Here is a 27,395-nt window from a genome sequence, read left to right as displayed (position 1 = left end):
GATATACGCGATGCGTCGCGAATTATTCCCTTAGGAGAGGATGTCGAATTTACATCCCCGAGTGAGATCGTCGAAAGTTTGATGGTCCTGTGCGGGAATCTAACGATACGCTTCTTTTAGCTGACGCGGATGATGCAAGGGAGAGATCGATAAAAAGAAAAATTGATAGATCATTTCTCGGGAAAGTATCTCGCGAAACGATCGCGTAGGAAAGAAAAGAGAAAACATAGGAAGAAAATTCAAACGATCGAGAGTCGATTTAAATTCCAGATATCGTCTGCGTGAAAATCGAGCTGCGAAAAATAAGACCCTGCTGAGAAAGATAAAAGGCATTTTACATATTTAAATAAAATCCTTTCGATGTCATTATCTTGAAATGAGTTTTCAACAAACGACGACAGAGAAATCGCCAATTCCTTTCGCGCAAATTTACAACACGTTATACATTTCTCTATTTACAAAATTATATTTCTTACTTGCAATATTTCACTGTCAATTTCACTTCTAATATTCCAAAGAGAAATTCATTGAATGCATAAACATTGACGGATATCTCTATTTATTTATTTGACGGATCCTAACGTCGATCCCCGGCGATTTCAAGAATCCTCAAAGGCAGTAAAAGTGCACGTTTCTCATCGCGAATTTATGTCGCGGCGAATAACGCATGCCTGATGGAGTTACTTCAATAAAATGTATCGATAAAGTGAACTCGCGCCATCCGCGAGAGGGGGGGGGGAAGGAGTCGACGCAAAGGAATGAGGAAGGAAGGAGCAAGGAGAGGAAAGTTGGGCAATCCATTACGCGGAGTCTGGCCGATTCTACGGCACGGTTCTGAATCCATGTGTGAGTCCACTCTCGAAGTTGCGTCAAGGCTAAATCCGCGGCCCCTTTGTGGCGATGTCCGCGCTTCTGCATACATTCTCGCCCGATAAATATACCCTTTGGCAGTATAATCCAGCTCTGCGCGCGCGCGCGGATTCCACCGGCACCGGTAGCTTCTGAGAACCTGCCCCGAGCTTTGAGCTCGAACGAGGGGAGAGGCGCAAGCCGAGGAGGAGATCGTGTCTTTTCTCCTCTCTTTCGTCTTCTTTCCGCCCGACGCGGTTCCTCCCCGAACCATTTTACCCTACCAACCGACAGACGAGCTTTCCCCATATATCGCTTCCACTTCTTCGTCGTCATCATCGTTGTCGTCATCTTCGTTTTCGTCTTCTTCTTCATCTTCATCTTCTTCCTTCTTGTCTTTGCTCGTTTGGTTTCTTTCTCGCGGTCCCTTTCAAGCCAGCCAGGAAATTGTTCCTATTCTCTCTTTCGCTTTCTCGACCTACAGATTGCGTACAAATAATTTCCAGAATGCCAAGAGACGTACCTGTCCGCCCTCAATTCGTACTCGTTGCGGCGGGGCCGAAAGTGATTTTCACGTTGGAATTTCCTGAATTTTCGATCCTCCCTCCCCTCGGTCCCCTTCCCTAGCAAGCGCCCTTCGAAAGCGGAATGTAATCTGGGGTAATACGGCGCGTAATGCAATCGGTATTTTGCGGCCGCGTCTTGACTTCCGGAACGTGTCCACAATTTTCGCGGACGCAACGCTTCCTGATGAAGTCCCGGGTTCATCCTCGCCCCCCCCCCCCTGTTTGAGCGACGCCGCCATAAAGAGCATTCCATCATCGTAGACATCCGAGGGATGATAGAGAACCCGCGAACGCACCGCGTCCGATGCTGGGAAAATTGCGTCTGTCGCGTCCTTTAAATACGAGAATCATGACCGATGATGGCCTCGGTGAGAGATGTGTCGCGATATATATTAATTTGTCTCTTTATATTCATCGATTTCACCATTTTCCCAATTATTCTCTGTTCGAATTCTTCAATTAGCAGCAGCATTTTTTTCTCCCGCAGCCGTGGAAAATCAAACTCATCAATATTATAGCAGTCGCAATCAGCGATTTGTTTTAATTATCGAGCGAGCCACCGATGTTTCCATTCCGCGTTTGATTAATCGAGTACTCATTTCCGTTATTAATGACATCTCTAGCCGGGCAGAGAGAGAGAGACGATAGAGTCCGAAGCGGCGATTTACGGAGCTTGTTCGTGCGTCGCGAACGTGTTTAAGGGAGGCTAGCGTTCGCTCCGACGTTCATTCGAGTCGGCCACGGCGCGGATGGTATCGGAAAAAAGTTGCCAATCCTCCTGCTAGAATTCCGACGTGTTTTTGCGGCTCGTATGCCGAGTTACGGGTTAGGTCTCTCGTATGGACGGCGCGCCGCGTCTTCCTGCGAGGGATTGATGCCCCGGGATGTGTCTACACCTACGAAACACGCGCTCCGGACTCATATCGCGCGCGAGCGAGAAATTCGGCACACGCGTCCTTTGCCGGAGAATCCGGAGAGAAGAGGCTCCTCCGAGGATACACGCGCGCAGGTATACCTTCCATCTCTTCGGATCCCACGCGTGATTCGCTACCTTCGCTACCGAAGGGCCCCGGCAGCGTTCCTCGTTAAATCCAAACACGACGAATTCGATGTACTACGCGATATATAATGCAATATTGTAAAGTAATATCTCCCGAAAGGAGAGGCGCGATGGCGGATGGCGGTAGAGCAAACAGGTTTTTCGAGCGGGACCCCAAACAACGATGACGACGTATGCTTTGCGCGAGGCGCGATAAAAATTTTTTAATAAAAAGCCTCACCTGCGCGGTCGATTTGTTAGCTCCTTCGCGGAGACGCGATGGCGAGAGAAAAGGGGAGGAGGGGGGGGGCGGCAGGAGGAGGGGAAAAAAACGAAAAGCCGCGGTCGCGGGGAGGGACAGAAGTAGAAAGAAAACGGCGCCATTATGACGTGCGATTGGATTTTGCTGCTTGTTTGCGAGTAGGAGCGTATCGTGTGTCAATACTTTTCCTTTTCGTTCTGTATGTAAATTCGAGCCCCGTGGGGGCGCAAGGGCAGCATCAATCAATGACAGACGGCGGCTGATTAAAAATTGCGCAACACCATGAATTATTAATGCGACAATAAACGTGCAAATTCCTTCGTACGCGAGCGTCGCTTCTTATAATGTACGATTGCCCGGGCATTGCCGTTTTAAGAAATTCTCTCCCGCGCAAAAAAAATTCCACGCCGCCGAAAGCCTAATAGAGCGAGGCACTCGCTAATGTCATTACAGTAATTGACATTTCATCGATACTTTTCAACGTTCTCTATAATAGAGTGGTGAAAAGGAAATTAATGATAGCATATCTCCATGATTCGTTGCCTCGTAATTTGTTAAAGCGTTGACGGTGAAAAATATTGAATGTGAATAATTTCGATATTGATGGACCGCTAATTGAAATAAAGCTGCGTTTGAATTTTTCAAATGTAGGACAAACAATATTGTTTGTATATTTGACATTTTATCCGCAGTCAAAATAGCTAACAGCATTCTCCAATATTGCCGGGTTTTAATTGAAATTTAAAAGTTTAGACAAAACGTTCAAATTTTTTGCGATAAAATGATAAATTAAGGCAAATTAAACAACGAGAAAAAAGGGTGAAATTAAGGACAAAATTGACATTAGTAGAAATATACTAATTGATGATATTCACATAATTCACATGTTTGTTCTTGTTTTCATGATTTAAAAAAAAGAGAAAAGAATGTTTCACACGTGTATCGCCAATTTATCGTCGAAATTGTGTAATTATTTTTTCATTCCGAGGAATATATATAGCAAAATTCAGGCTCGCCGCGACTTAAGGATGCAGGCATCGAGCGAAGAATACATCTTGTCGGCGGCAACACACCTCGGCTAACGAAATAAAATCTCTACAATGATGCTTTATGTGTTTTCGGAGGACAGTCGCGCAAACAAAGTTTCCGAACACCCTCCGCGGCGAGGATAAACGACGCTAATAAAAATGACGAGTGTATCGCGCGCGAGATACAAAAGCAGCGCGCTTTAAGACCCTCATCAGCGCGTTCATATAAATCCGAGAAGGTATATTCCGATGCACTCTTCCTGGTTGCCGAGCGTGCGCCTGAAAAAATCCGAATATTTCGTAAAACGACAAGCCGGCGGTCACGTCGTCGTACTTTAAGCGGACGAAGGCAAAGGGGACCAAGAGGGAGGGGGACGCGAAACCTCCCACGCGGGTAGTTATCTCGGTGACTTAATACCAGGTAATGTACTCTCCAGTTACACCTCGATTCGACCGGGTGTCCGACGTACTAAACCGATGATGGGTGAAAATGGGGGTGGAATCGGGCGCGTCAACAACGAAAAAGCAAGAAAGGTGGAACGAGGAGAAATTGAGGGGCAGGATGGCAAGATGGCAGGAAAAGCGGAAGGTGTGATACTCAAGTCACTCGATATCCGTTTCTCCTAGACCTATGCGCCGCGTCGAGGCAATCGGAAACTCCTTTCCCCATGGGGAATTTATCAGCAACCCATTCGCATCTTCATTTTAAGCGCGCGCTCGATATCGCGTGTACTAGAGACAAATGCGATTTCGTTCCAATTTCTGTCTAGAGAGTCCATGTCGATCCTCGCGAGGGAGATCCTCGCAAAGGAGATCCGATTCGGCCTCTAAAAAAATCGAATAAAATATGAAGCTGATAGAAGTTTGGCGCAACTAATATTTTCCTTCTTTCGATTTTAATTGAATTTAATTTGAATCTTCATCATCTACCGGTGCGAAGAAAGTTTCCTTCTTTCATAAGCATTTTATGCTACAAATGCGTTATCGAGGTAAAAGTTTACAGCTTCTATTCGAAATAAAAGTGCAAATTTGATCGCCTCGTGTTAATGGACAAGTTCGTCGTGAGAATCGCGGGGAGCTATCGGGATTCGGAATCTCGATCGGCGAGATAATAACACGGGCCGCGATATCCCATGGGAGATATGCGTGTCGTCGATGGGACTATTGTCCACCGGTAACAAGATATATAGGAGAGCGAAAAAAACGGGGACGCGCGCGCTACTTAAAATTCTTGATGGGGCCGGGTGCGGCGTAGAAAAATGCCGAGAATTCTCCTTTCTCGCGAAGGAGAGACTAGTATTTCGAGGGACCGAACGAACGGTCGGTCGTCCACGTACGAGGCGAAGGACGATCCACGGTCGAGGAGGACAGGTCGAGGGCGGGGGAACGATAGAAGCGTGTATGCGAAGGAGACGGTAATTGAAGAATAAAAAACGAGGAACACGGCGAGGTGTTGAAGTCACCCGATCCTCGTGACTCCACAAAGCGATCCGAGATATTCTTACTTTCGCCAACGGCTCATTATTGATGAGTTTAATGGCGCTCATCTTGTTTGCGCGCGCGCGCGCGCTCGTTTTCATTGTGAGAGTATCGTCGAATGTCGCACCTAATAAGAAGCGAATTCTACGAGCAGAAGCGCAAACTCTGTACGAGCGAACGCTTAAACTATCGACGATAGGGCTTCGCTTCTAAAGGATTGACTCGCGCAAACGTAAATATGCCTGGATACTCGATTTACATGGAGTAAATTGAGAAACACGGGAATCGACGGAAATATACATGCGTGCTCCAAGCAATTGGAATCATTCATTTAACACACAATAAAAATGCAATTAAACATAGCGCTCGAGTAATCTCGAAGAATAAAATCTTCCCTCTTTGTTCATCGAGATTATCTGATTCCTCGGGAATTTCGCGTAACTTTTATCCGCACAGTCAGAGGCAACAGTCCCTTCCCATTACATTAATTATTCAACAGTTCTCACTAAGTTATTTAATCCAATTTAATTATTTTTTTATTTTATTATTTTTATTTTTATTATTATTTAATTATTTTTTTATTTTATTATTTTTATTTTTATTATTATTTAATTATTTTATTGTTAATTATTTTTTTTATTATTTCGAGGGGACCTAGAGTCCAGGAAATATCGGGACGCCGATCGTTTGAACTTTAAGGACTATCGAATTACCGCGAGAAGAGAATCCGATACCTACAGCCCTACCGAAATCCAAGTTTTCTCCGAGATCGGCCTTTATGGAATTTATCGCTAACGATCGGCGGCTTTTGCCGGGGCTTTCATTGCCGGCGAGCATCGGCGAGGATTGCACCTAATAAGAATCGCATCGTACGAGCCAGGAAGCGACACGGTGCGCGCTTTTGCACGTTTTGTACGTCGAGAGTCACGCGGCGGCGGGCATTTAACCTATCGACAGATAGAGTTTCACTTTGAATAGGTATTCTCCGACTCCAGGGTAGAGGAGGAGAATCGTTAACATTATTCTTAACGGTACGTCGCGAGCGAACGATAATTGATAGAGAGGGACGACGGACGACGAGGGACTTTACTCTGTAAATTTTACGAGCTTCCTTCGCTAAAACGTCACGCATCGGTGACAAGATACGAGATACGGCTACCGATGTACGTCAAAGCCGATCACGAACTTCCGGTCGCGATTAATCAAATCTTAAGTATCGTATTTGACAGAGAATTGCAGCTCACGATCTGTCATAAAATGCTGGAGAACGATAATAATTATCCTCGGGAAATTTAAAGGAACAGCTGCTTAAAGTAAACAAGGAATTGGGAATATACAAGGTGTTTCTTAATAAGTGCGAAAAATTTTAGATGATTTTTGATCGAAAATTAAGGAGAGTTTTTCATATAAACATATACTCCCTACAGTTCTCCAAAAATGGAGGTAAAAATTAAATTTTTATTTTTTTCTCAAATTTGAAACAAGTTAAAGAAATGAAATTAGGTGGATATTTTCTACTAATAAAAAGTTATTATTTATTAATATTTTTTTCAGCTTCCCATATTGTTAGCGGATGAAACTAGCAACCTCTATTCAATTTTTTATTAGAACTTTTTAACGAACCGGAATATGATCATCTAAAAATGTGCAATAAAAAGCTTGATTTATTTAGAAACTTTTATTTCTTTTATTTTTTTTGTAAAATCAGTAGATTTCAAGAAAAAAAAATACGTTATCGTGCACGATGCTGAATAGCAAAGGTTTCGAATTATGTGAGGTTAAATTTAAAAATAAAAATAAAATTAGAGTAAATGTTGGGAAAATTGGAACAGAAACAAAATTATAATAAAAACCTAATTTGTACTCTGATTTTTGAAGGAGTGTAACTCCACAGGGAGGATGTAGGATATTTATATGAAAAATCTCCTTTAATTTTCGACAAAGAATCATCTCCTAAAATTCTTCGCACTTATTAAGAAACACCCTGTATATACTCGGAGAGAGGGAATTGCAAATAAAATTTATACTCGAGCACTCTCTTTCCAAGTTATATCGCCGGTGTGTTATAAAGTTAGAATCGTACATTTTGGTCCGCTCTTTAAGTTACCGTGTACCTTTGACTTAGCGTATACTTTCACCTCGGCTATCGGCTCTCGAAATCCGGCTCGCCTGTAAAACCGAAGCGACAACTGTCCGGGAGATTCCGTTTGCGTCGCATGCTCCCGGGCCTCCTCAAAAGCCACCGTTCTTCAAATCCATCACCGAGATAAAGATCGGTTTTTTCAACGGATAATGTTTCACGTTCGGGAGATACTCCCGAGCCGATCGTTAATTACCGCCAACGATATACGTCCGAAACTTTTCTATCGCCGGTTTAATGACCGTCGAACCGTCGAGAGGAAGGCAGAACTTTACGACGGGCCCGGGGTGGCAGATTGGAGGCGCCTGGCAACCAGGTGGTGATTCGAAAAGGCTCGATCCGGTCCGCGCCATCTGCTAAATCGTCGCAAGCTATAGCGATCTATATAATCTTCGCATCGAACTCGCGTTACACCCAAACGATTCCGTCTTATAAAGGAGAGGATAAGTTTCGCAATATTTCTCGTAAAAATATTTTTCACTCCGCCAAAAATTCCTAATAAATATCCAAATGAGAGAACTAAATACTTTTCTTCAAATTAAATAATTCGCAGGTTTTATTTATTATTAATTTATTAAATATTTAATTAATATTTTAAATTAATTTTGATAATTAAATTATTAAGTATTTATATAAATTAAATTGCTTTCTCCGGCAATATATGTGATTTTTTAAATACTGCAAATAAATGCGACGTGTGAGAGATGATTACTAATACTTATCTTTACGAATTTGTTCCATTTTTTTCTTTCTTCGTTATAAAATATACGTACACTCATCTAAAACGAGATGCCGCGGGCATGTTAATTATGAGAAGGGCGAATTTTATAATTTAACCGGCCAATTGAAATATTTATCTTCGTTAGCGCCTAAGTAGGAACCACATTTCATTCCATAACGATCGCGGGCCTCGTTGCTGACAAGTCGAGCATTACAAAACGGCGGCGCCCGAAGACGGAAATTATTCCTGCCAAGCGTGAGAGACGCGTATCGTGTCGAAAAGGCAAAGTCGCATCTCTTCCGATACACCGAAGGATTCCTTTCTTTTTTTTTCTCTCTCGTAAACGCATCTCCCACGGGGAGGGGAGAGCGGAGAGGACATGCTGAAAGACTGCATAATCGTTGTATGGCGTGTGGCCGAGCATTAACATATAATGGTCACCGTCATTCTTCTCTCCGTCACGTAGGACCGCGTTTAATCATTCTCGGTCATCCCGTCACGTAATCCCCTTTTCGAGCGATTGTCGAGAGAGATTGCGGAGCATTAATTTGAAAAATGCATCATCGTTGTGTGGCTGGGCCGCGCAGTGTGTAAGCTTATTATCCGAAAACACGAAGCTCGAGCCCATCATTCGGCGATTACGCCGCTACCGATAGATCCGGGGAGATAGATAGATATGTATATCATGTAATGATTGAACATCTCGAGCAATGTGTTTGCCTTTCTAATCAATCTTTTTCCTACGAACGTGTATGTCTCTGTTATAGACGACAGCAGCAGCTTTTCCAGTTTCTAAAAGGATGCACACAATTATTTATAAATATTTGTTTATCACTATAAAAAAAATCATTATTCTCATTAACATATTTTAGCTCATCGAATTTAATATTATGAATTGAAACATTTATATATTTTAGATGATAGAATTTTAAGAAAATTAATCATTTTTAAAATAATCATTAGTCTCATTAATGTATTTTATCTTTTAGCTCATCGAATTTAATTATATTAATTTAAAAATTTATATATTATAGATAATAGAATTTTAAGACAATTAATTACTTTCAAAATATTTTTAAAATAAAATAAGGATTCAAGAGCTAATTACAATATATGAATTATTTTATTAAGTCGCACAAATATTATTATCTATACATGTTATTTTCCTAAATTATTATTAATCTTATGTAACCTTGTTTTAGAAATTAAAAATAATTTTAATAATTAAAATAAGATTCTAATGATGCATACGTCTGGCTTTCATGTTATTGATTCGGTAGCATATATTTAATCGATTCGAATAAATCCGCTGCTAATCTGCGATTTACGTTAGTGCCAATTCAAGTTGCACACGCGGTTCTCGACTTGGGACGAAATCTTCCGTCTGTATCAACTGTATTTCTGCCGTTCGAAATTATCGGTTCAAGTTTACGACGTTGGCCGTCGCTTGAAACGGCTGCAACCGACAAGAAACTCCCTTAATTCGCATTGACTCAGCTGATACGCGCGTGCATGTGTATGTGTGCATGTGTACGTGTTTCTCTAGGATATTAAATTGTCTTTATCGCTAAACTCTCTCGAGTACGTTAGCCTATCGATGTGGCAAATAGACGCGTTGCAGTTGGACTGCAACTCGGATAAACGACGACTACCAATGTGTTTTTTTTTTTTTTTCATGTCTACACAGTAAAAAATTATGCGTCCATATGTTAAACTTTCCTTCTGTTATTACGTTTTGATTAGTACTTTAATGTAAAATCAACATGCAACCTATATGCTATTATTTTTATAACGTTTTCATGTGTTACATTTATGTCAACTTCACAACTTAACACTTTGTATGTCTCTTAGAAATGGAATATTATTTTTAATATAATCATTTTAAACAATCAACATGTCTCAAAGGCAGTTTAACACTCTAAGAAAAGTTAAAATGAATCTTGAAATAATCTTGAACTTTGACATACAAAAATAATCAAATTTACTAAAATCAAATGTTTCTATTACAAATAATTTAAGTTAAAATAATTACTATTACATGTTAATGTCCTCAATATTTCTGACGAATTATTGTAACTATTTTTTCATGCAATTTTTAACTAATTTGTATGTTATTTTTACATTATTTTTACTTAAAGTCACGATAACAAAAATAAATATAAAGTATTGTGTCAATTATTTAACATTTTTAGTTTGTCAATAAGTAACATAGGACGAATGAGTTATTTTAAGGATGTTTTGTATGTACAATCTCAGCAAAAAGTAGCTGAAAATCAATATTGACGAATCCACTTTTGTATTTTGAGTAAGAAATTGTGTGAAATATTACAATTTGATCTTAGCTACAGTGCAGAGATGTATTTTTTAATATTTATTGTGTTTTTACTGAAATATTCCGAATTTTGTTAATCGAAATGATTAACTTTTGGCAAAGAATTTCGCCTTGTGTACATGGCTAAATTCATTGAATTATATTTAATATCTTTTTAACCAGTTAATACTTGTATAATATTATTTGACCAAATATTTCCTCTGTATCTAAACTTTTGCAAATTTTCAACAAATTCTGAATATTATTTTCATGTGTTTTTGTCATTTCAATCGACGTGATTGTACGTTTCCCATAAGAACACATGTTAATTCGGTGCAAATTAAAATCCTTACAACTTGTGAACGCTTTAGTGAATCGATTTAAAAATTGTACTGAAGATTCTAAACATATGTAAGGACAATTCTGTACAATTTTCATGAAATTCTCAATATTTTGAAAATAGGTACAAAACATCCTTAACTTAAAATTTAGAGTGGACTTTCTGGGACATGTGAAAAGTGTTATAATTAACATTTTATTTTTTACTGTGTACACGTGTTATCAGAAAATTGATCATAAATTAATATCCCTTATGCGACATGTTTTCTAAATACACTTCAAAGGAATTCCGCAATTAAAATGAGAAATTTTTTCCAAACATGCGAAGAACCCTCTCATTCCTCGGTACTCGTTGTTGTTATTATATCAGTTCTCGCTGTCGGTCGGATACAATCGATCGTGCGGATAATAATAGTGATAGCGGAAAACGGTACAAAACTCAGCTAATAATAATATAGAGAATCTATGCGACGGCAATTTGAATAACGATCGGGAATTAGAGACGTGACGGGCGCGATACATCCCAGGCGGCCCGCAATCAGGGGGTTAACAAGCCGACGATGCACACACGGCACGCTCGGTAATCGAGAGAATCGAATTCGCGGATGAATAATTTACACGTAACCCGGGATATCGCACGCGTAGATCGCGCCTCCAAGATCACGCGCATAAATATTCCCGCCGCTGGCGCATACGCGGGTATAACCGATGACAGATTGGCGAGGCGGTTTATACAAAGCGCGTAGGGAAATAATTCGTCGTCCCGACAACCTCGTGTGGGCCTTAAGTTACTCTCTACGATGTTATACAGTACATCTATCCGGGACTTAACGCGTCAAGGAAATCCACCGTACGCCTGCGGGAAACGACGGCGGTGCATGAAAAGGGATAGAGAGAGAGAAACCCTTTAGGTTCCATTCTTCCTTCCTTCCTACCTTGCGACGTGTAGTCTCTCTCCCATAGCACTGTTATCTTCGCGAACGCATCCGCTCTCTCCCCTTTAACGAATTGGCGAGTCCGCGTGAAAACCGATTAACCACAATCCCTGAATAGACACGTGTGTGTGCGTACGTGAAAATTTAATCTGACCTTAAAAAACAAAAGAAAAAAAAGATAGAAACCGATCTTTGCACCTCGAAAAATTGCGCGTGTAACACACGACACGTGGATACCTCACCTTTTTCGTTACGGTACTCGCTATTTATCATTTCGTCTATCTTCTCCATCGGGTTAAGATACATTGAAACGCGGACGGTAATAAATCTCGCGATCCTTAGTAAGATTACGTTGTTTTCGTAGTACATTATGTACTATTTGCATTGTATATAAGCGTAAAATTCCGTAAGCGGTATTTACGGCGAGAAACACGATTATTAACACTGTCACAGAATTACTGACAGCTCATTAATAAAGTTACTTTTATAATGTAAAGATACAAAAGAGCTACAACATAATACACACACTTTACAAAACTATCGTATACAATCATTTTGAAATAATATCGTTTAAATAAAATATTATATTTACAAATCCATTTTTGCGTGAAAATAATAAAGGTACAAATATAGGAAATATTTGCTTCAAATACCAGTGATAGAATATTGAAATAATAATATTAAAATAATTAATATTAGAAATTTCTAGCTGGAATAATATATTTGTAATTTGTGTGTATTAATCATTTCAAATAATTTTACTTTTTATATTATTAATTTTAGTAATAAGAAGATAATTAAAAATGTAATCATTATATTGAATGTTAATTTACCGAAATAAATAATATAATTTAATCGAATTAAAATTAAAAATGGTACAATGTAATATTTATATAATTTAATAGTATATTTTTATATTTATTTATTTAACAGTATAATATTTTATTGAGAATTAATTCAATTAATCGCTCAAAGCCCAAGTAACGTGAAATGTGTATTTGAAAGATTTATTTCTGATTTATGTAAATCATTCTATTTTAAAAAGTATTTTTCTTTTTTCTTGTACTCTTCTGCAACATAGAATATATGTCACTCGATAATATTTACGTAAAATATTTTTTTACGTTCACTTTTTCGTATATACATATCTCATATTCAATGATAAGTAAGTCAAGCATGAACTCGAAGCAATTTTATCACGATCCTGGGAACATGCAATTCTGAAATGTACAATTCATTGTTGGAAAATTGCTGTTATCCGAACCAAAATAGGGAATAGAATGAAAAGAAGCTTTCAAGCTGCTTACGGTATCGCAATGAGATTGTCGAGGTATCTCGACAATCTCATCCTATTACTTTTACTAGATCGCTCTATCGAGCATCGAAGATAATTCCCTAAGAACGGTGCGGCATTTTTCCCGTTTCTCATCAAACATTTATCTTGCCGTTTGCCTGGCGGCTTGAATATTTGTCGACGGATATATGATTTTGCATCCCAAATCAACAATTAGTCGGGCTTAGGAATGCTTTACGATATCATCCAATCCGCCATAGTCTCCAGAGGCCTTCGCCCATCTACCGCGGCCTATATCGTGATACATTGCCTCATAGACGACGTAATTACAATCCAACTAGAAGCTTGAATATTTCAATGGGATGGACACACGCGCGCGTGTACAATGTTGCAACTCAAATCGGCAAAGTGGACAATTAACGATAAGGGCAAACCGGTATCTCTCTAATTCCTAACGCGTCACTTTGCATTTAACCTGTCGAAGCAGCTCGTAACGAACTGGAAATATTAACACGGAGATATAGGTACGTGTAAAATAGCGATAAAAGTTGGTCAACGTCGGCGGAGGAGGTACGCTTTAATTTCAATATTGTATATATAAAATATTCCACGCTACTACTCTACTACCATCACCATTACTGTATGCAATAGTGATCAGTTGCGTGTTGCCGCAATTATTCACCATCGTATTTTCAACACTACGGAGCAGAGACAAGAGAGAGAGAGAGAGAGAGAGAGAGGGAGAGTTTGGTATGCAAATAAAGCTAAAATGAAGAATAGCGTACTGTCATGCTCGCCGAGTTGTGAAAATCTTCCATCAGAAATAATAGATATAACTAATGACAATATACATTACTCCTTAAAGAAACTTTGAATTATTTGGTAGCAAATTGTGACATTAATCAATGTTTTGATTTCATAATTATTCCACATTTAATGAAGAAGAAAACATATTTAATTTAAAAAGTAACTTTTCTTTAAAGAAAAAATCTTTTTGCATAGTCTTTTTTGATATTGAATATAATTCCGGATCTAAAATGCTTTATCATTTTTAAGAAATTTAAGATAAAAATAGTAAAAAAGCTATTTTAAAATATTTTACTAATAAAATTATATATTAAGTAATATATAAAGTAATATATAAAATACTTTAAAAATTAATAAAATTATATATTAAGTAATATATAATTTTATTAGTAAAATACTTTAAAATAGCTTTTTTACTATTTTTATCTTAAATTTCTTAAAAATGATAAAGCATTTTAGATCCGGAATTATATTCAATATCAAAAAAGACTATGCAAAAAGGTGCAACTTTGAAGAAAAGTTACTTTTTAAATTAAAAAAAATTATAAATTAAAAATTATATAAAGTAAAAATTATAAATTAAGTTATTAAGGATAATATTTAACGAATATTTTTCAATCTTATAACTTTTCTAAGATATTAAATAGAAATTTAACGTGGAAATAAATTCAAAACGACGAAATACAGGTACACTAATATTAATTGTTCACATATTTGTTAAAATTCATATATCAAAAATTTTCGAATACGGATTAAAATTGACGAGATGAAATTTTTCTAACGTCACTGTGTAACTATAGCATGATAAATTACGCTGTTCTTTTGACATCAAACTTCATTAATTGTGACAAAGCATACCAGAATCAAATTAAAACAAGGATAATTATTCTTTTTTGTTGAATTATGTAACGAATAGCCTATATATCAACGATTACGATAAAGCTCAGTCTATACAACAATGTTGTATATCGCTACAGAACTACCGACTACTATTACGCGTGTAGAAGTTAGGCTGACCTAATACCGATATGTGCCACCGGACCATTTGTCTCCGAGAAACGGTAGATCCGGTGCTAGGCAATCGTTTCATTGACGCTTCTTTACGGGCGATAGCCGTTGGGATGAGAAATTACGTGGATCATGCGATGGACTGTACCCCCAGATAGACTACATCAAACAAGGTACCCTACTGCGTTGCCGACACAAGGGGCACTGTAAATGGTAAAGACCGATACGTATGTGTGTGTAGGAGTAGTAGAGATGGTTTGTGGATGTGCATACGTATATGTGTGTACAGTGCACGGATAGGCACCGAAAGTGGTCATGGGAAAGGTATCGGTGCGTTAAGGCCAAGACTGGATTCCGCGGGGCGAGGCCGGCTCGTTGGTGGGTAGGAGAGTGTACAAGGTCTTCGATACCTCGTAAATTACCGCTCGGCCCCCCCCCCCCTTATCACCCCCGCTTCCCGCCTTCCCGACGGTTCGCCATCCAGTTCTCGGTTCTCGGCTAATGTTAAGCTGCCTACGTTTCGTTTTCGTCCTCCACCGGGGAGAGATTCCGTGATTCCCCTTCGCCCCCGTCCCCCCTCGCGTCATCCATCGTCTCGTCGTTTTACGAAACTCTATGAAAACACCGCTATGTCCGAGTCCACGCGACAAGGAGAAAATTTTTGATAGGCTCAAAATTGGCGGAACAGGCTGTATTAATATTCCTATAGACATGTCGGTATGTTGAATATTTTTCGCAAGCTAGATAGACTGGAACACGATTCTAATGATAATAATATGCAAAATTCATCGCGTCATCATTTTTATCTTTTTTTACGTATAAACAATTTTTAATCATTAAGTATTCCTTATAAAAATAGTAATTTCGCGGGAAATGAATTATCGATTAAAATGGATCAAGATTCGAATAAATCTAAAAGATGAGACGTGTAAAGTTAGCCCCCTCAATATTAGAAATAATTGGTTTTTTTATGATTCGATTGCAAACGAAAATCTATCGATTCTGTTTATTGAAAACTATTTTTGTACAAATTGATAGCCAATGAAATTAAAAAAGTTTAATTAAATAAAGTTTTTTTTGAATAACTTTTTTACTAGAGGCATGCAAACGAAAATTCAAACTATCTATCGATTATATTAATTGACAATCATTTTTGAAAAAATTGAAATTGCTAATGTGAAGTTAGCCAAAAGTTTTTTTTGAATAACTTTTTTACTAGAAGTGTGCAACGAAAATAGAAAAAGATGCATTCCTGTGCAAGCAATATGCAATTGAATTATTAAAAAAATCAATTATTTCTAATGTTGAGAGTTAATTTCATGCGTCTTGAAATATAACATTAACAATATTGTTAATATATATATATATATATATATATATATATATATATAATATTTTAATTGTTTTCAATTATTTTAATTATTAATTAATAATGTTTATTAATTAATAATGTTCTCTATAAATTTAATTAATAATGTTGTCAAGCTTGAATAATAAATATGTAATGATATATTTATAATAAATTTTTAAAACAAATTTATATAAATAAAAGTTAAAATTGTTTATATTAAGAAATAGAAATAAATTAAAAAAGTTAAATATAGCTCCTCACTTTCCGCCGTATAAGAAAATTTACATACAGTCAATATAAAGTCAGCATGTAAATAATATATTAATAAATTAATCTATCCAATCTATTAATCTATTAAATAAATATTGAACTAATCATGACGCATAATACACTTGTTTCTGCTTTAATAATTTTATAAGAAAAAAATTTACGTCTTCTTTGTAAGTGTTAGTAATACACACACACACACAGGTTTAAAAATTCATTTTAAATCAGGACGAAACTTCAAACGATGATTAAATTAAACTCTGATGTTACATATTTCGATCTTATCGCGCAAGTACAATTACTTCTTGATCCTATCGGCAATAGAAAAATACATACGATTAAATTTCACGTAATGCCACCGTTGCATATACTGTACGTATCGTATTATAATTCTTGCAATTTTAACGAACGCGGGAGAAGATCGCGAATTCGCGGACTACGTAAAGTTGTATTTTGCCTCGAGTGGCCATCGGGATTTTTGCCGATGTCGGACAAATCCGATCCGATTGGAATGTCAAGAAGCCCGACTTTAGCATCGGCAATACTGCTACTCCGGAGCGCATTCGCTTGCGAAAAAGAAAAAGAAAAAAAAACTGTCCGACGTCGTGCCAGGACGCGGACCGGGGCGAATATTTAGGGAGGAGGGAGAGGGGGGGGGAGAATGCATATTCAAGATCGTAACGATGCAATTTCGATGGCGCATACATAATGAGAGTCTCTCGAGAGAGCGCGGCGCGCCGGCTTGCCCGGTTAATATCAACCTTTCTGCACAATGGTCCTATCACGAGGAGACTCGGAAGAAATTTCGATGTTCAACCGATGGCGGTTGCATTGTCATACCTCGCGCTCCGGCTCAACAAAGACCGTTTGTGCAATGCAGCGTTGCTGGCTGCTGTTGCTGCTGCCGAGGAGCAACGAACGAAAGTGTGCGGTATTGACGTCGAAAAAGGAAGAACAACGACATAGTATCAAATCATCATGCAGGATGAGTATCCGGCCGGCGAGGCTGCCCCCCCCTCCCTCCCTCTCTCTATCTTGCTCTCGAGAAGCGCGATTTTAACCCGTTCATTAATCGGCGAACGCGTCTCACGCTTCCGGTACATCCACCCGGCGATGTCTTGACCGAGTTGACGGTATCGCGCGATCGGTAACACGACTCTGTCAAGGGAAGACAAAGACGGCGGAAACAATAACCGGTGCGTTGAAAGCTCGATTATAGAGCTCGATTACGGGCGCAGATTACGACATTGTTACAGCTTGATGTTGCAGAATGCATCTGTTAACCGCTATAACGCATTCTATCGTGACGAGAATCGCATATTATCCTGCCTCCTTGCAATAAAAAATTATCATATGGCACTCGTCCAATCATGCATAAATATACAAATAATATAAATATTATAAGTAAGTAGTAAATTATAATAAATACAAATAATATTGATATTTTAAAATATCTTTCCTATTTTATATTTAAGTACAAATAATATAAATATTTTAAAATAAATACAAATAATATAAATATTTTAAAATATCTTTTCTATTTTATATTTCAGTACAAATAATATAAATATTTTAAAATAAATACAAATAATATAAATATTTTAAAATATCTTTTCTATTTTATATTTAAGTACAAATAATATAAATATTTTGAAATATCTTTTCTCTGAAAAATAAGAAAGATGCAAATCGGAGGGCAACCGTGCGTAACACGTGGCACGTCTCGCAATAAATTCCTCCTTTCCTCCTTCCTCGTTCCATTTCTTTTATCTTTACGTTTTTTTTCCCTCCTTATCGCGGAGTGTCGCGGAATCGCTCCGAGCTCCGATAAAAGCACATCCGGTTATCCTCCCGTCAATTAGTGCGATCGTCGTAACGAAAAGGGAAGGAGAGAGGAGGGGAAGCGAGCCCCCGAAGTTCGCACCTTGGGAGGGAGCGTCATCGCCGAATAATCTCCTTTATCGTATCTCGATCCCGATTCATTTAAAAATATGCACGCGTTAACGACGCGCGTGCAATATATCGCAGGCATTACGCACGCGAGGAGGGAAGAGGGGGGGGCCGAGCGGGACAATCGGAGGATCCTGCGAAGGACATCCTTGTGCCGGATGCTCATGCGCTCGCGCGAATGTAATCCCCCTCTTCCCCCCCCCCCCCGAAACAACAGCGAGGAAGAGAAGGAGGATTCGGATGGCGAACGGGGAAGGGAGATGGGGGAGGGTAAAGTCAACTTTACGACAATATAATTTTGGTAGCGACACACCACGAACGGCGTGGAATGCGACGATCGGAGTCAACGAACGGCGTATAGAAGTCTTCGATACGTCGTAAATGCCCCCTTCCCTCCTCTTTTTCCCTCTCATCTTTTTCTCGTGAACCCGCCGTACAACAGGGCTCGAGTTGGCGACGAGCTATATGGGGTGTTTCGCGAATATCGCGACTTCGAATTTTGCGAACGTGCCCCTCGTTGTGGATTTTTCGATCCGTCATCATTACTTGATACATTGAAATTATATATATATATAATAATTTGTGCAATGATTAAATTATTATATATATAATTTCAATATATCAAGTAATCATGACGGATTATTGTTATCACAGAACGTTAAATTGAAACTTGGAGTAATGCGTTGTAAATTTTGAAGTGACATAAAATAAGAAATCTCGGAAAAACTGTCTTCAGATTCGCGGGATGAGTTTTGTATTTTTGGCGAAAATTCCGCAAACATCCAGTGTGTTGTCAGAATGTTCGCATCTTCTTCGGATGGAAAATTGGCGTATCCCGAAAATATCCTGATGACGACCGACTGATCTCATCGCCAGGGAAGGAAGCTCGGTAAATCTCCGTTATATTGCTGATCGAACAAGACTGGCGGATGTCGGGATGACCGTGACGATCGCGTTGTCACCGAGATACATCCATAAATTTCGATACCGAATATTCCCCGGGAACAGTCCCGACTGCATAGGTCGGATCAATAACCGCATAAAGCGCGGGAAGAAAGAGCGTGCAACGGCACGTCTCGCAGTATTCAGTCTCAGAACGTAAACGTGCGTGGACTGAGGAACAAGTTACGAGAGTCGGAGTATAAAATATAGAGACTTGCGATCACGTCGCTATGTTTTTCCTCCGAGCACGAGGGCAACTACCTTACGCGCTTCGCTTTTTCTCCCTCGACTTTTCGCGCAGATACGCTCATCTCGAAATGCACGAGATATCGTTACGTTTACATCAGGAAAAAATTAATTCGTCCAATTGTGTCAATTGTCGCAAGTACGGCGATATATCTCCGACACAGCGTGATTGTTTTAGAAAAAATTTCCAAAAGATTGTAAATAAATTCTTGACAATTTCATCTGCAATCATAAACTTATCTGTGTATCATTATTAAATTGCAAAAGATGGCATGTAATTTTAAAATACTTGAATATTTCATATCTTATCAAGGAAATTTCGAAAGGAAAAATTAATGCTACTGATATTTCCCATATATATCGTACCAAGTATTCCAAGAACGGGTGCTCTCAGATAAGGCACCAGATGATAAATCGGAGCGCGGAGGGTGAAACAGTAAAAAGACGCGGAGCGAGAGAAACGTCCCGTAAAGTATTGTTTTACTTTCGGTGCGTTTCCCGATAAAATCGCGAGCGACCCATCGGCGGGCCTCGTTTGAAACCGAGAAGGAACCGATGGTCCGTAAAGAGCGCGCCGCCGAGAGACAATCCCGATTATATATCGGGTGAGTCGGTGCTTGGAAGCCCCGACGAAGGGGCTGGCTTCGATCGGGAAAGAGGGAGGAAAAAAAGAGAGAGCCTATTGTCGTGCTTAATTTAGTGTTAAATTGTTTACATCTCATTAATCGCGGGGGACCTGGTGCAACGGAGACCATCATGATCATCGATGCACGTTCACGATGGGCGCACTACCCTCTCTCTCTCTGGAACCCCTTCTTTCGGAGGGGGGCCATCGTTCGCGATCTCGAACACTCCCCCTCGAAATGAGAGCGTCTTTTGCGCGCGCGTTCTCTCGTTTCACGGCAAACCGCATCCGTTTACCGTACGTCCGAGTTCCGGGTTCGATTCGATCCGAGCAGATCTCTCTTCTCGCGCGTATGTTCCATTTCGATAGCCGACAAAACGGCTTTGGACCGGTACACTCGAAGCAATTTCCATTCGCGCAATCGTCGAGCTTGCAATGATGGTAGCAAGTACAGTTAAACCGCATTGCAGTCCGAACGATATCGGCTAGTTTTGATTGCGCATCGAGTATCGGCAAAAGGATCGTTAAGGAGATAGTAGTTTCCATCGTGAATGTATTACGTTAATGTTCCCTTAGCACTCACGCGCGAAAACGGGATTGGCAAGTGACACGAAACGTTCTGCGTAAGATTACACGATCGCATGTTTTTTTTTTTTTTTAATAAAAAGATCCAAAAGAAGATCATGTAGAAATAAAAAATATTTCTTTCATACGAAAAATTAATATAATATTTTTAAAATAGGAAATATTTCACGGTCGATTATTTTAAGCGAAAACTACACGCGCGCGTTTAGATCAAATTTTGATTTTTAATGACTTTTATAACGTGTATATACATTAGAGGACATGTGATAAAGCATAGAATTTTTGATTAATATATCTAGCGATATAAAGAACATATATTTGTGCGCGCAAGTCTTGATAAACATGTCTCATAAAATTAAAATACTTGGCAATACAATTTATTTGCCGATACAAACCGCAAAAATACTCGTTTATCGACGATCGTAAAATATTTTTAACCGCACGGCTTTTCCGTCGCCGCTTTAGTAAGCTCGTAAGAGTTTACGGGCTATGATCATAGCATAATTTCACATAATGAGAACTCTGGTACTCGATAGGTCGGGGGGAATACGGCGACTATCTACACGGAATCTCATGCTATCGGCTTTCAATAAGGTTGATAAAGTCAACTACAGGGAGACGCGCGAGAGGAGCGAGTCAAACGCCTATAAAGGAGATGCAACTCGCGAATAATTCACTCATTATCTGCGCCATCTCCTCTCGGCCTCAGCAATTTTCAAAGAACACAGGGCAATTGTGTGCGTGTGTTTTAGCAAACATGATTATATCTGGTAAATCCGACTTCGCAAGATTAATATATATTTCGATCCTGATACTGTTTTAATTAAATATTCCGCAAATACTTGGCAATTAATTCATTAAAATCTTTTCCAGTTTAAGAGATACCGTACATAGATATTTGTGTAGTTGCATATGTTACGATTTGTATGTGTTTAATTCTTCGCTAAATTACTTGTTACAAGGAAACGTATGACAAAAAAAAAATAATGTATTCATACGTATCTTCTAATTTGCGAATTTTCAAGAATTGCAATTCTTTGAAAATTGATACGCGATTTATATAAGCAATATGTAAACTCACCAGTTAGATGACTTCCGGTGAATTCAAAATCATCGTCTTGGTCCCAATGCTTCAGGCTCAAGTTTGATAAAGATGTTGCGTTGGCAAACTCCAAATTTGCAAAGTGCCAATCCAGTATCTGCCTATCCTTAGATGATAAATAGACGTCACTGTGTATAAAAAAAGATATATCAATATATACACATACATACAATTTAAGTCCATCATTCTTGATGATTTATAATTTATGACAGAATATATAACAGGAATTTATTTATAATTTTATATAAGTATATAATGTGTATGTTATTCTTATATGTATTTTGTATTTTAATTTTTAAAGTGTTTCCTGCATTATATGCAATATATATAAATTAATAAATTTTTCACAAACTATAAATCATTTAAAGTAAATTCAAAATATGTAGAATATAATAGATTTACCTGGGTGGTGATGCCTCCAATTCTTGTAATTTTGCCTCGATTTCTTTCTGTTGATCTGATAGCTGATCCCACTCCTGAGAAATACACAAAATAAATAAATATATTATTACTTTACTGTATATCACTATTTAACTACTTACTGTATATCACTATAACTTTGTTATTAAAAATGCATTAAATTATATACCTTACAAGCATTATGAAGATCACGTAATTTAGATCGGAGTACGAATTCTTGCGTTATATCTCGAGTTTGTAATTTACTTTCCGTCATTTCTTTGTATTGTTTATTCAATTCGACTAAACGATCCATGATGGAAATCATCTAGAAAATAGTTTAATCATATAATTTCAAACATTTCATATATTTATTTAATTATATCATTTCATGTATATCACATTAAAAATATTTAATTGAAAAAATAGTTTTTAATTGTACATACTCTGTGCTGATTAGTAACTAGTCGTCCTTGCAATGAGAGTACAGAACGCAAGTGAGCTACTTGACGTTGCTTTACACCTTGTTCTTGTAAACGTATTACCCACTCTAATGCTTGACCCAAAGATACTGGACGTGTATTACTGCCTTGACCTCCAGATCCACTATTTACATAATTAAAATCTAGTTGATGTGAAAGATAAGAAGTGGCTTCCAGTAATCTGTTAAACTCCCTTTCGACCATTTCATCTTTATCTTTTGGAACCTGTAAAAAATACATATTCCATTTTTAAATTTTGACATATGATTAATATATATTTAACTGAACATATTAATACATGTAATAGGGAGCAATATTTAATCTTATAATTGTTAAAAATTATAATAACGAATATAATAACTGCTTATATTTTATAATATATAATAGCAAAAAAGAGATGTATACAACATTATTTTAATAAAATATTTTAAATATACACACCGTTTGACCATCGCTTTCATATAATGGACACTTTTGTCGAATTTTATGGAGTTCCATATTAATTTGTTTACTAAGAGTCGTTACAGGATTTCCACCTAAACCGGTGACCACCATAGCTCCCAAATCCGCAATATAATTTGATTTACGAAATGTGGCGATTCGTCCACCAACACGATCCTAGACGGAAATTAATAATAGTTTAGTAAAAATTAATTTATACATAAAGTTAAAATAGAATTTATATATATGAAGAACTTACTCTAGCTTCCAAAACAATTACTTCTAAACCAAACTGTTGCATCTGCTGAGCTGCTGCCAATCCAGCAATACCAGCACCAATTACAATGACCTTTCCTAATTTTTTAGTAGGTAATGGCTGCAACAAATAAATACAAATTGTTAATTTTTGTTAATCGTTTTGTTTTTGTTTAATAATATAATAACAATGTCTATATATATAATATGATAAAATTGCAATATTAATATATCTAATATATAATATTAAAATAAAATAAATATATAACAATCTCTTCAAAATAATAATGCAAGAGTTATATATATTTATTACCTTAAGACGTTTAAAGACTCCAAAGTTTATAAATCCATGGCGTTCTAAGAAGGCATGAATCCTACGAGTGAGCACAGTATCACTATTGTAAGGTGGTTCAATTTGTGGTAATGCATTTTCGATGATTAATTGTTGTTTGGGGTTTTCCAGCCATATTTGCAACTAAAATGTAACAATTATATTAAAAAAAGAATATAATTTCATAATTTATAATTCATATACTTACAAGTCTATTCCTAATGTGCAAGAATACTTTTTGTGTTTGTGGTGGTCCACCAGAAACATCAGGGAAACATGCAGCTTCGGTAGATGTCAATTTGTCAAATGGTAGGCGGCTTTGAAAGGCTGCACCTTCCAATCCATGCAATAATTCTTTCACTATATAAACATAAAATTAAACATATAAACATAAAATTAATCTTTACATTAACAAATTTAGATAGTTCATAAAATACCGTGTGGATCTTCATGATCACTGTCTTGATCATCTTCCTCTTTGACTTCACTTTTTGAAGCAGAAGCTACAGGTACAGGTATTATAGGTTCGGATTCTTTTTTCACCTCTGTGGAAACTTTCTTCTCTGGTGTTACAAGACCAGTTTTAGATTTCTCTGATGTATCCGAGGCATTTTCATCTTCTAACTGATTATATTTTTCCTCCATTTCTCTATACTCCACCTATATTGGATATTTTCTCATATAAAATATATACAGTAGTTGCGTACAAACATAAGAGGTACTATAAAAATTTCACATAAGCAGAAAACTTTTCTTTAAAGAAAAGATTTAAATAATGATTGAATAATGATTGAATGATAAATAATAGCTATATAAAGTATCGTAAACATATACTCTACATGTTCTCAATCAAAATATAGCCTCACTTTTTAGTAAACAAAATTCCAATATCTGACCTAATCATAAAATATTCTAACGAAAATTTATTTATCCGATTCATTATCATGTAATAAAAGAACAAGACGTGAGTCAAAGCGGTAACATCGCAGTCTTATTGTTATAATTGATGTCAACGTATGTAACCACAAATATATAAAACATTATCGCGCTTGATTCTTAAGGAGAGATTTCTTAATCCGGAGAAAATGAAACACATACCTTTGCTCTTTTCCTGCGACTCATGTTGCTTAGTTATTTAAATAAGTCGATTTAAAGGTGTCAAGAATAATCACTGTAACATAAAAATCTCAAGTTTGTTTTGATGCTTGAAACAGGAAACAGCCGGCACATACAAAACGCGGGGACGGCAGCGGAAATGTAAGCTGCGATTGAGAGCCCTCTGAGAATCGATTTAGTCAGCAGGAATGCACACACGGAAATAACCAAAAGATAAATTGCAACATAACAATCATTGACAAATACAATCGTTACATTTATAAAAATGATAAGAGCGATAAGAGTAAATTTACACACGTCATGATATTTAATCTTTCGCAAGTAAATCTGTGAAAGATATATAAGTGATAATTCATGTTAGAGGAAGGATTTGTGTTTAGATTTATGTATTATATTATATTTTCAGTATTTTTGGAATATTTCGAAATAGTCGCTGCAATAATTTTCTAGCTAAAATCCACGTTAATCGCAAATATCAATAATGACTGAAATAATTGTACGGAGAGCTAGACGTGAAGATTGTGAAGCCATCATGATGCTCATACAGGTAAATTTTATTGATAGCGAATAATAAATATCTTGGATAATGATTATTTATAAAAATGATTATTTATAAAAATGATTATTTTTCAGGAATTAGCAGATTATGAGAAGATGCCTGATGGGCCAAAAATTGATTACAAAAGTAAGATTTATGCACATTTCTATATTATAATACAAATTGCCTAAAAATGATGATATCTCACGAAAGAAAATATTTAGCTTTAGAAAGAGATGGCTTCGAGGAACAATTATTTCTCTGTAATGTGGCAACATTTAATGAAAAGGTCATTGGTTATACTATCTTTTATTATGTCTATTCTACATGGCGTGGTAAAGTTATGTTTCTAGAGGATATTTACGTGACACAAGAGTTTCGAGAGAAACATGTTGGCATCAAGCTTCTGAAAGCTGTTGCAAAAGTATGTTTAAATTACAATTCAAATATACAATTAAATATGCAACATGTGTCTGATTATAAAATCTTTGCAGGAAGCAGTTGAGAATAATTGTAGCAAGTTGGATTTTCTTGTTCTCAACTGGAACCCGGCACAGGAGTTTTATAAAAAATATGGAGCTAGTGATATGACATCTAAAGAACAGTGGCATTATTATAATTTCTCCGATGCAAATTTGAAAAGACTAGCATCTGATTCTGAATAACACAAAAATCAAAATCAAATATCTTGATGTACTATATTGATAATAATTTCAAATATAAGTACAAATAAATGTTTCTATATCTCAAATATGTAAGCTAAATTTGTTATAATTTAGAAAAAATAAAATTTTTATATAATTTGGAAGATATTTAAAATGGATGAATATTAAATTACTGAAATTCACATATATACTATCTGCATATGAGGAGAATATTGAGCAATATTTTTCTCAGTTTTCGATGCTATATATACTTATTTATTAACAATTTTAAAGATTAAATTTTTCAGTAACTTTATTAATACGTGCAAAACTATAATCGCACGAAGTTTTCTTGATAAATTTATCAAGTTTACATTAATAATGCAATATATTGTGTTTATGTATGACACGAATATTTTTTCAGTATTTTCAAATATTTCAATATATATTTTTCTCGACATTTTTGACGATTTGTGGCAATATTTTGTTAGCTTCTTCCATATCACTTATTTGCAAATGCAATTTATTTATTGCAAAGGTATATTATTTATTTTATTCCACATTGTGTGTCAAGCAGATTAATAAAATTACCGAGAAATTTAGTTTGCGAGAAGAAATATTGCTTGGAAGAAATTTATATTAAGAGAATATAAAGAAAAAAATACATATATATATATCGAACGATCTTGAACAACGTACGATAAATTCATCGAATGACCTCGATGCAATGCTAAGCATTATGATTCAAACATATTAATAAATTTACAGGAAAATTAAGTTACATCGAAAGATTAATTCACTTTGTTTACCTTCAAATATACATGATATGCAAGTTTTGAAAGATTCAGAGGTAAAATCTTTACATCAATACTTACCGAATTATTTTCGTGCCATTCAATCTCGTTTTTCCGCGCCAACGACTTATAACGCGCATGCGTAGTCTTAGGAAACAACAGTCTAGGCAACCTTTAAATTTGATCTATTCAAGGTTCCTATTCAAGGTTGTGTTCAAAAATCTGTCATCGTAGAGTAGTAGAGAGAAGACTGAGAGATGTTATGGCTTCCTTTTAGGTGATCCCTGAAAGCGATACTCCCTCTATGGACATTGAAAACGTGGACATGAACTACAAAGCCAATGTCTATGAATGTTCTCAGAGGGTAAAATATGGGTAGGGTAATGTGCACAATTTCTAGTTTTGTTCCGTGCTATTGTCATATTTATCTCTTTTTATTTACAAAACCCAAAATATCTACTGTAAGATAAAAACATTTTTAACCATATTTCTATAAATTTTCTTAATTAGCATTAACTGACTATGATATTTATCAATTTTTTTCATTAT

General features: G+C 36.8%; 2 protein-coding genes across 4 annotated transcripts in view; one reads left to right on the top strand and one right to left on the bottom strand.

Annotated features, from left to right (window-relative positions):
• The window catches only part of LOC105253997 (lysine-specific histone demethylase 1A), a 123,175-nt gene extending 96,233 nt beyond the window's left edge, over positions 1-26,942 (bottom strand). Inside the window, exons 1-11 of the mRNA XM_025415637.1 lie at positions 26,928-26,942; positions 24,853-24,925; positions 24,192-24,414; positions 23,963-24,114; positions 23,737-23,898; positions 23,428-23,544; positions 23,169-23,345; positions 22,692-22,952; positions 22,436-22,573; positions 22,249-22,322; positions 21,826-21,974 (exon numbers count right to left, since the gene is read on the bottom strand). Coding sequence (XP_025271422.1) covers positions 21,826-21,974; positions 22,249-22,322; positions 22,436-22,573; positions 22,692-22,952; positions 23,169-23,345; positions 23,428-23,544; positions 23,737-23,898; positions 23,963-24,114; positions 24,192-24,414; positions 24,853-24,876 — 1,477 coding nt within the window. The 5' untranslated portion in view covers positions 24,877-24,925; positions 26,928-26,942. The remainder of the gene's footprint in view (positions 1-21,825; positions 21,975-22,248; positions 22,323-22,435; positions 22,574-22,691; positions 22,953-23,168; positions 23,346-23,427; positions 23,545-23,736; positions 23,899-23,962; positions 24,115-24,191; positions 24,415-24,852; positions 24,926-26,927) is intronic.
• On the top strand, positions 25,002-26,119 carry LOC105253996 (diamine acetyltransferase 2). 3 transcript variants are annotated; one of them, XM_011262414.3, is made up of 5 exons: positions 25,002-25,153; positions 25,277-25,417; positions 25,504-25,555; positions 25,633-25,832; positions 25,903-26,119. In XM_011262414.3, the coding sequence occupies exons 2-5, from the start codon at positions 25,352-25,354 to the stop codon at positions 26,071-26,073; spliced, it is 489 nt and encodes a 162-aa protein (XP_011260716.1). In that variant the 5' UTR covers positions 25,002-25,153; positions 25,277-25,351; the 3' UTR covers positions 26,074-26,119. The 3 variants fall into 3 exon arrangements, with proteins under 3 accessions (XP_011260716.1, XP_011260715.1, XP_019883894.1); XM_011262413.3 differs by having other exon boundaries at positions 25,013-25,191; XM_020028335.2 differs by having other exon boundaries at positions 25,024-25,417.
• Positions 26,943-27,395: the final 453 nt, after the last annotated feature.

This window comes from Camponotus floridanus, unplaced genomic scaffold (assembly GCF_003227725.1).
Source record: "Camponotus floridanus strain SB8 unplaced genomic scaffold, Cflo_v7.5 scaffold125, whole genome shotgun sequence".
Lineage (NCBI taxonomy): Eukaryota > Metazoa > Arthropoda > Insecta > Hymenoptera > Formicidae > Camponotus > Camponotus floridanus.
The sequence above is the reverse complement of the archived record's forward strand: the minus strand, read 5'-3'. Positions and strand labels throughout refer to the sequence as shown.

Excerpts from the sequence above, each read along its gene's own strand:
- LOC105253996 (XM_011262414.3), top strand. The coding sequence starts at position 25,352 with ATGACTGAAATAATTGTACGGAGAGCTAGACGTGAAGATTGTGAAGCC. Across the intron at positions 25,556-25,632 it reads GCCAAAAATTGATTACAAAA|CTTTAGAAAGAGATGGCTTC; the intron begins GTAAGATTTATG and ends GAAAATATTTAG. Across the intron at positions 25,833-25,902 it reads TTCTGAAAGCTGTTGCAAAA|GAAGCAGTTGAGAATAATTG; the intron begins GTATGTTTAAAT and ends AAATCTTTGCAG.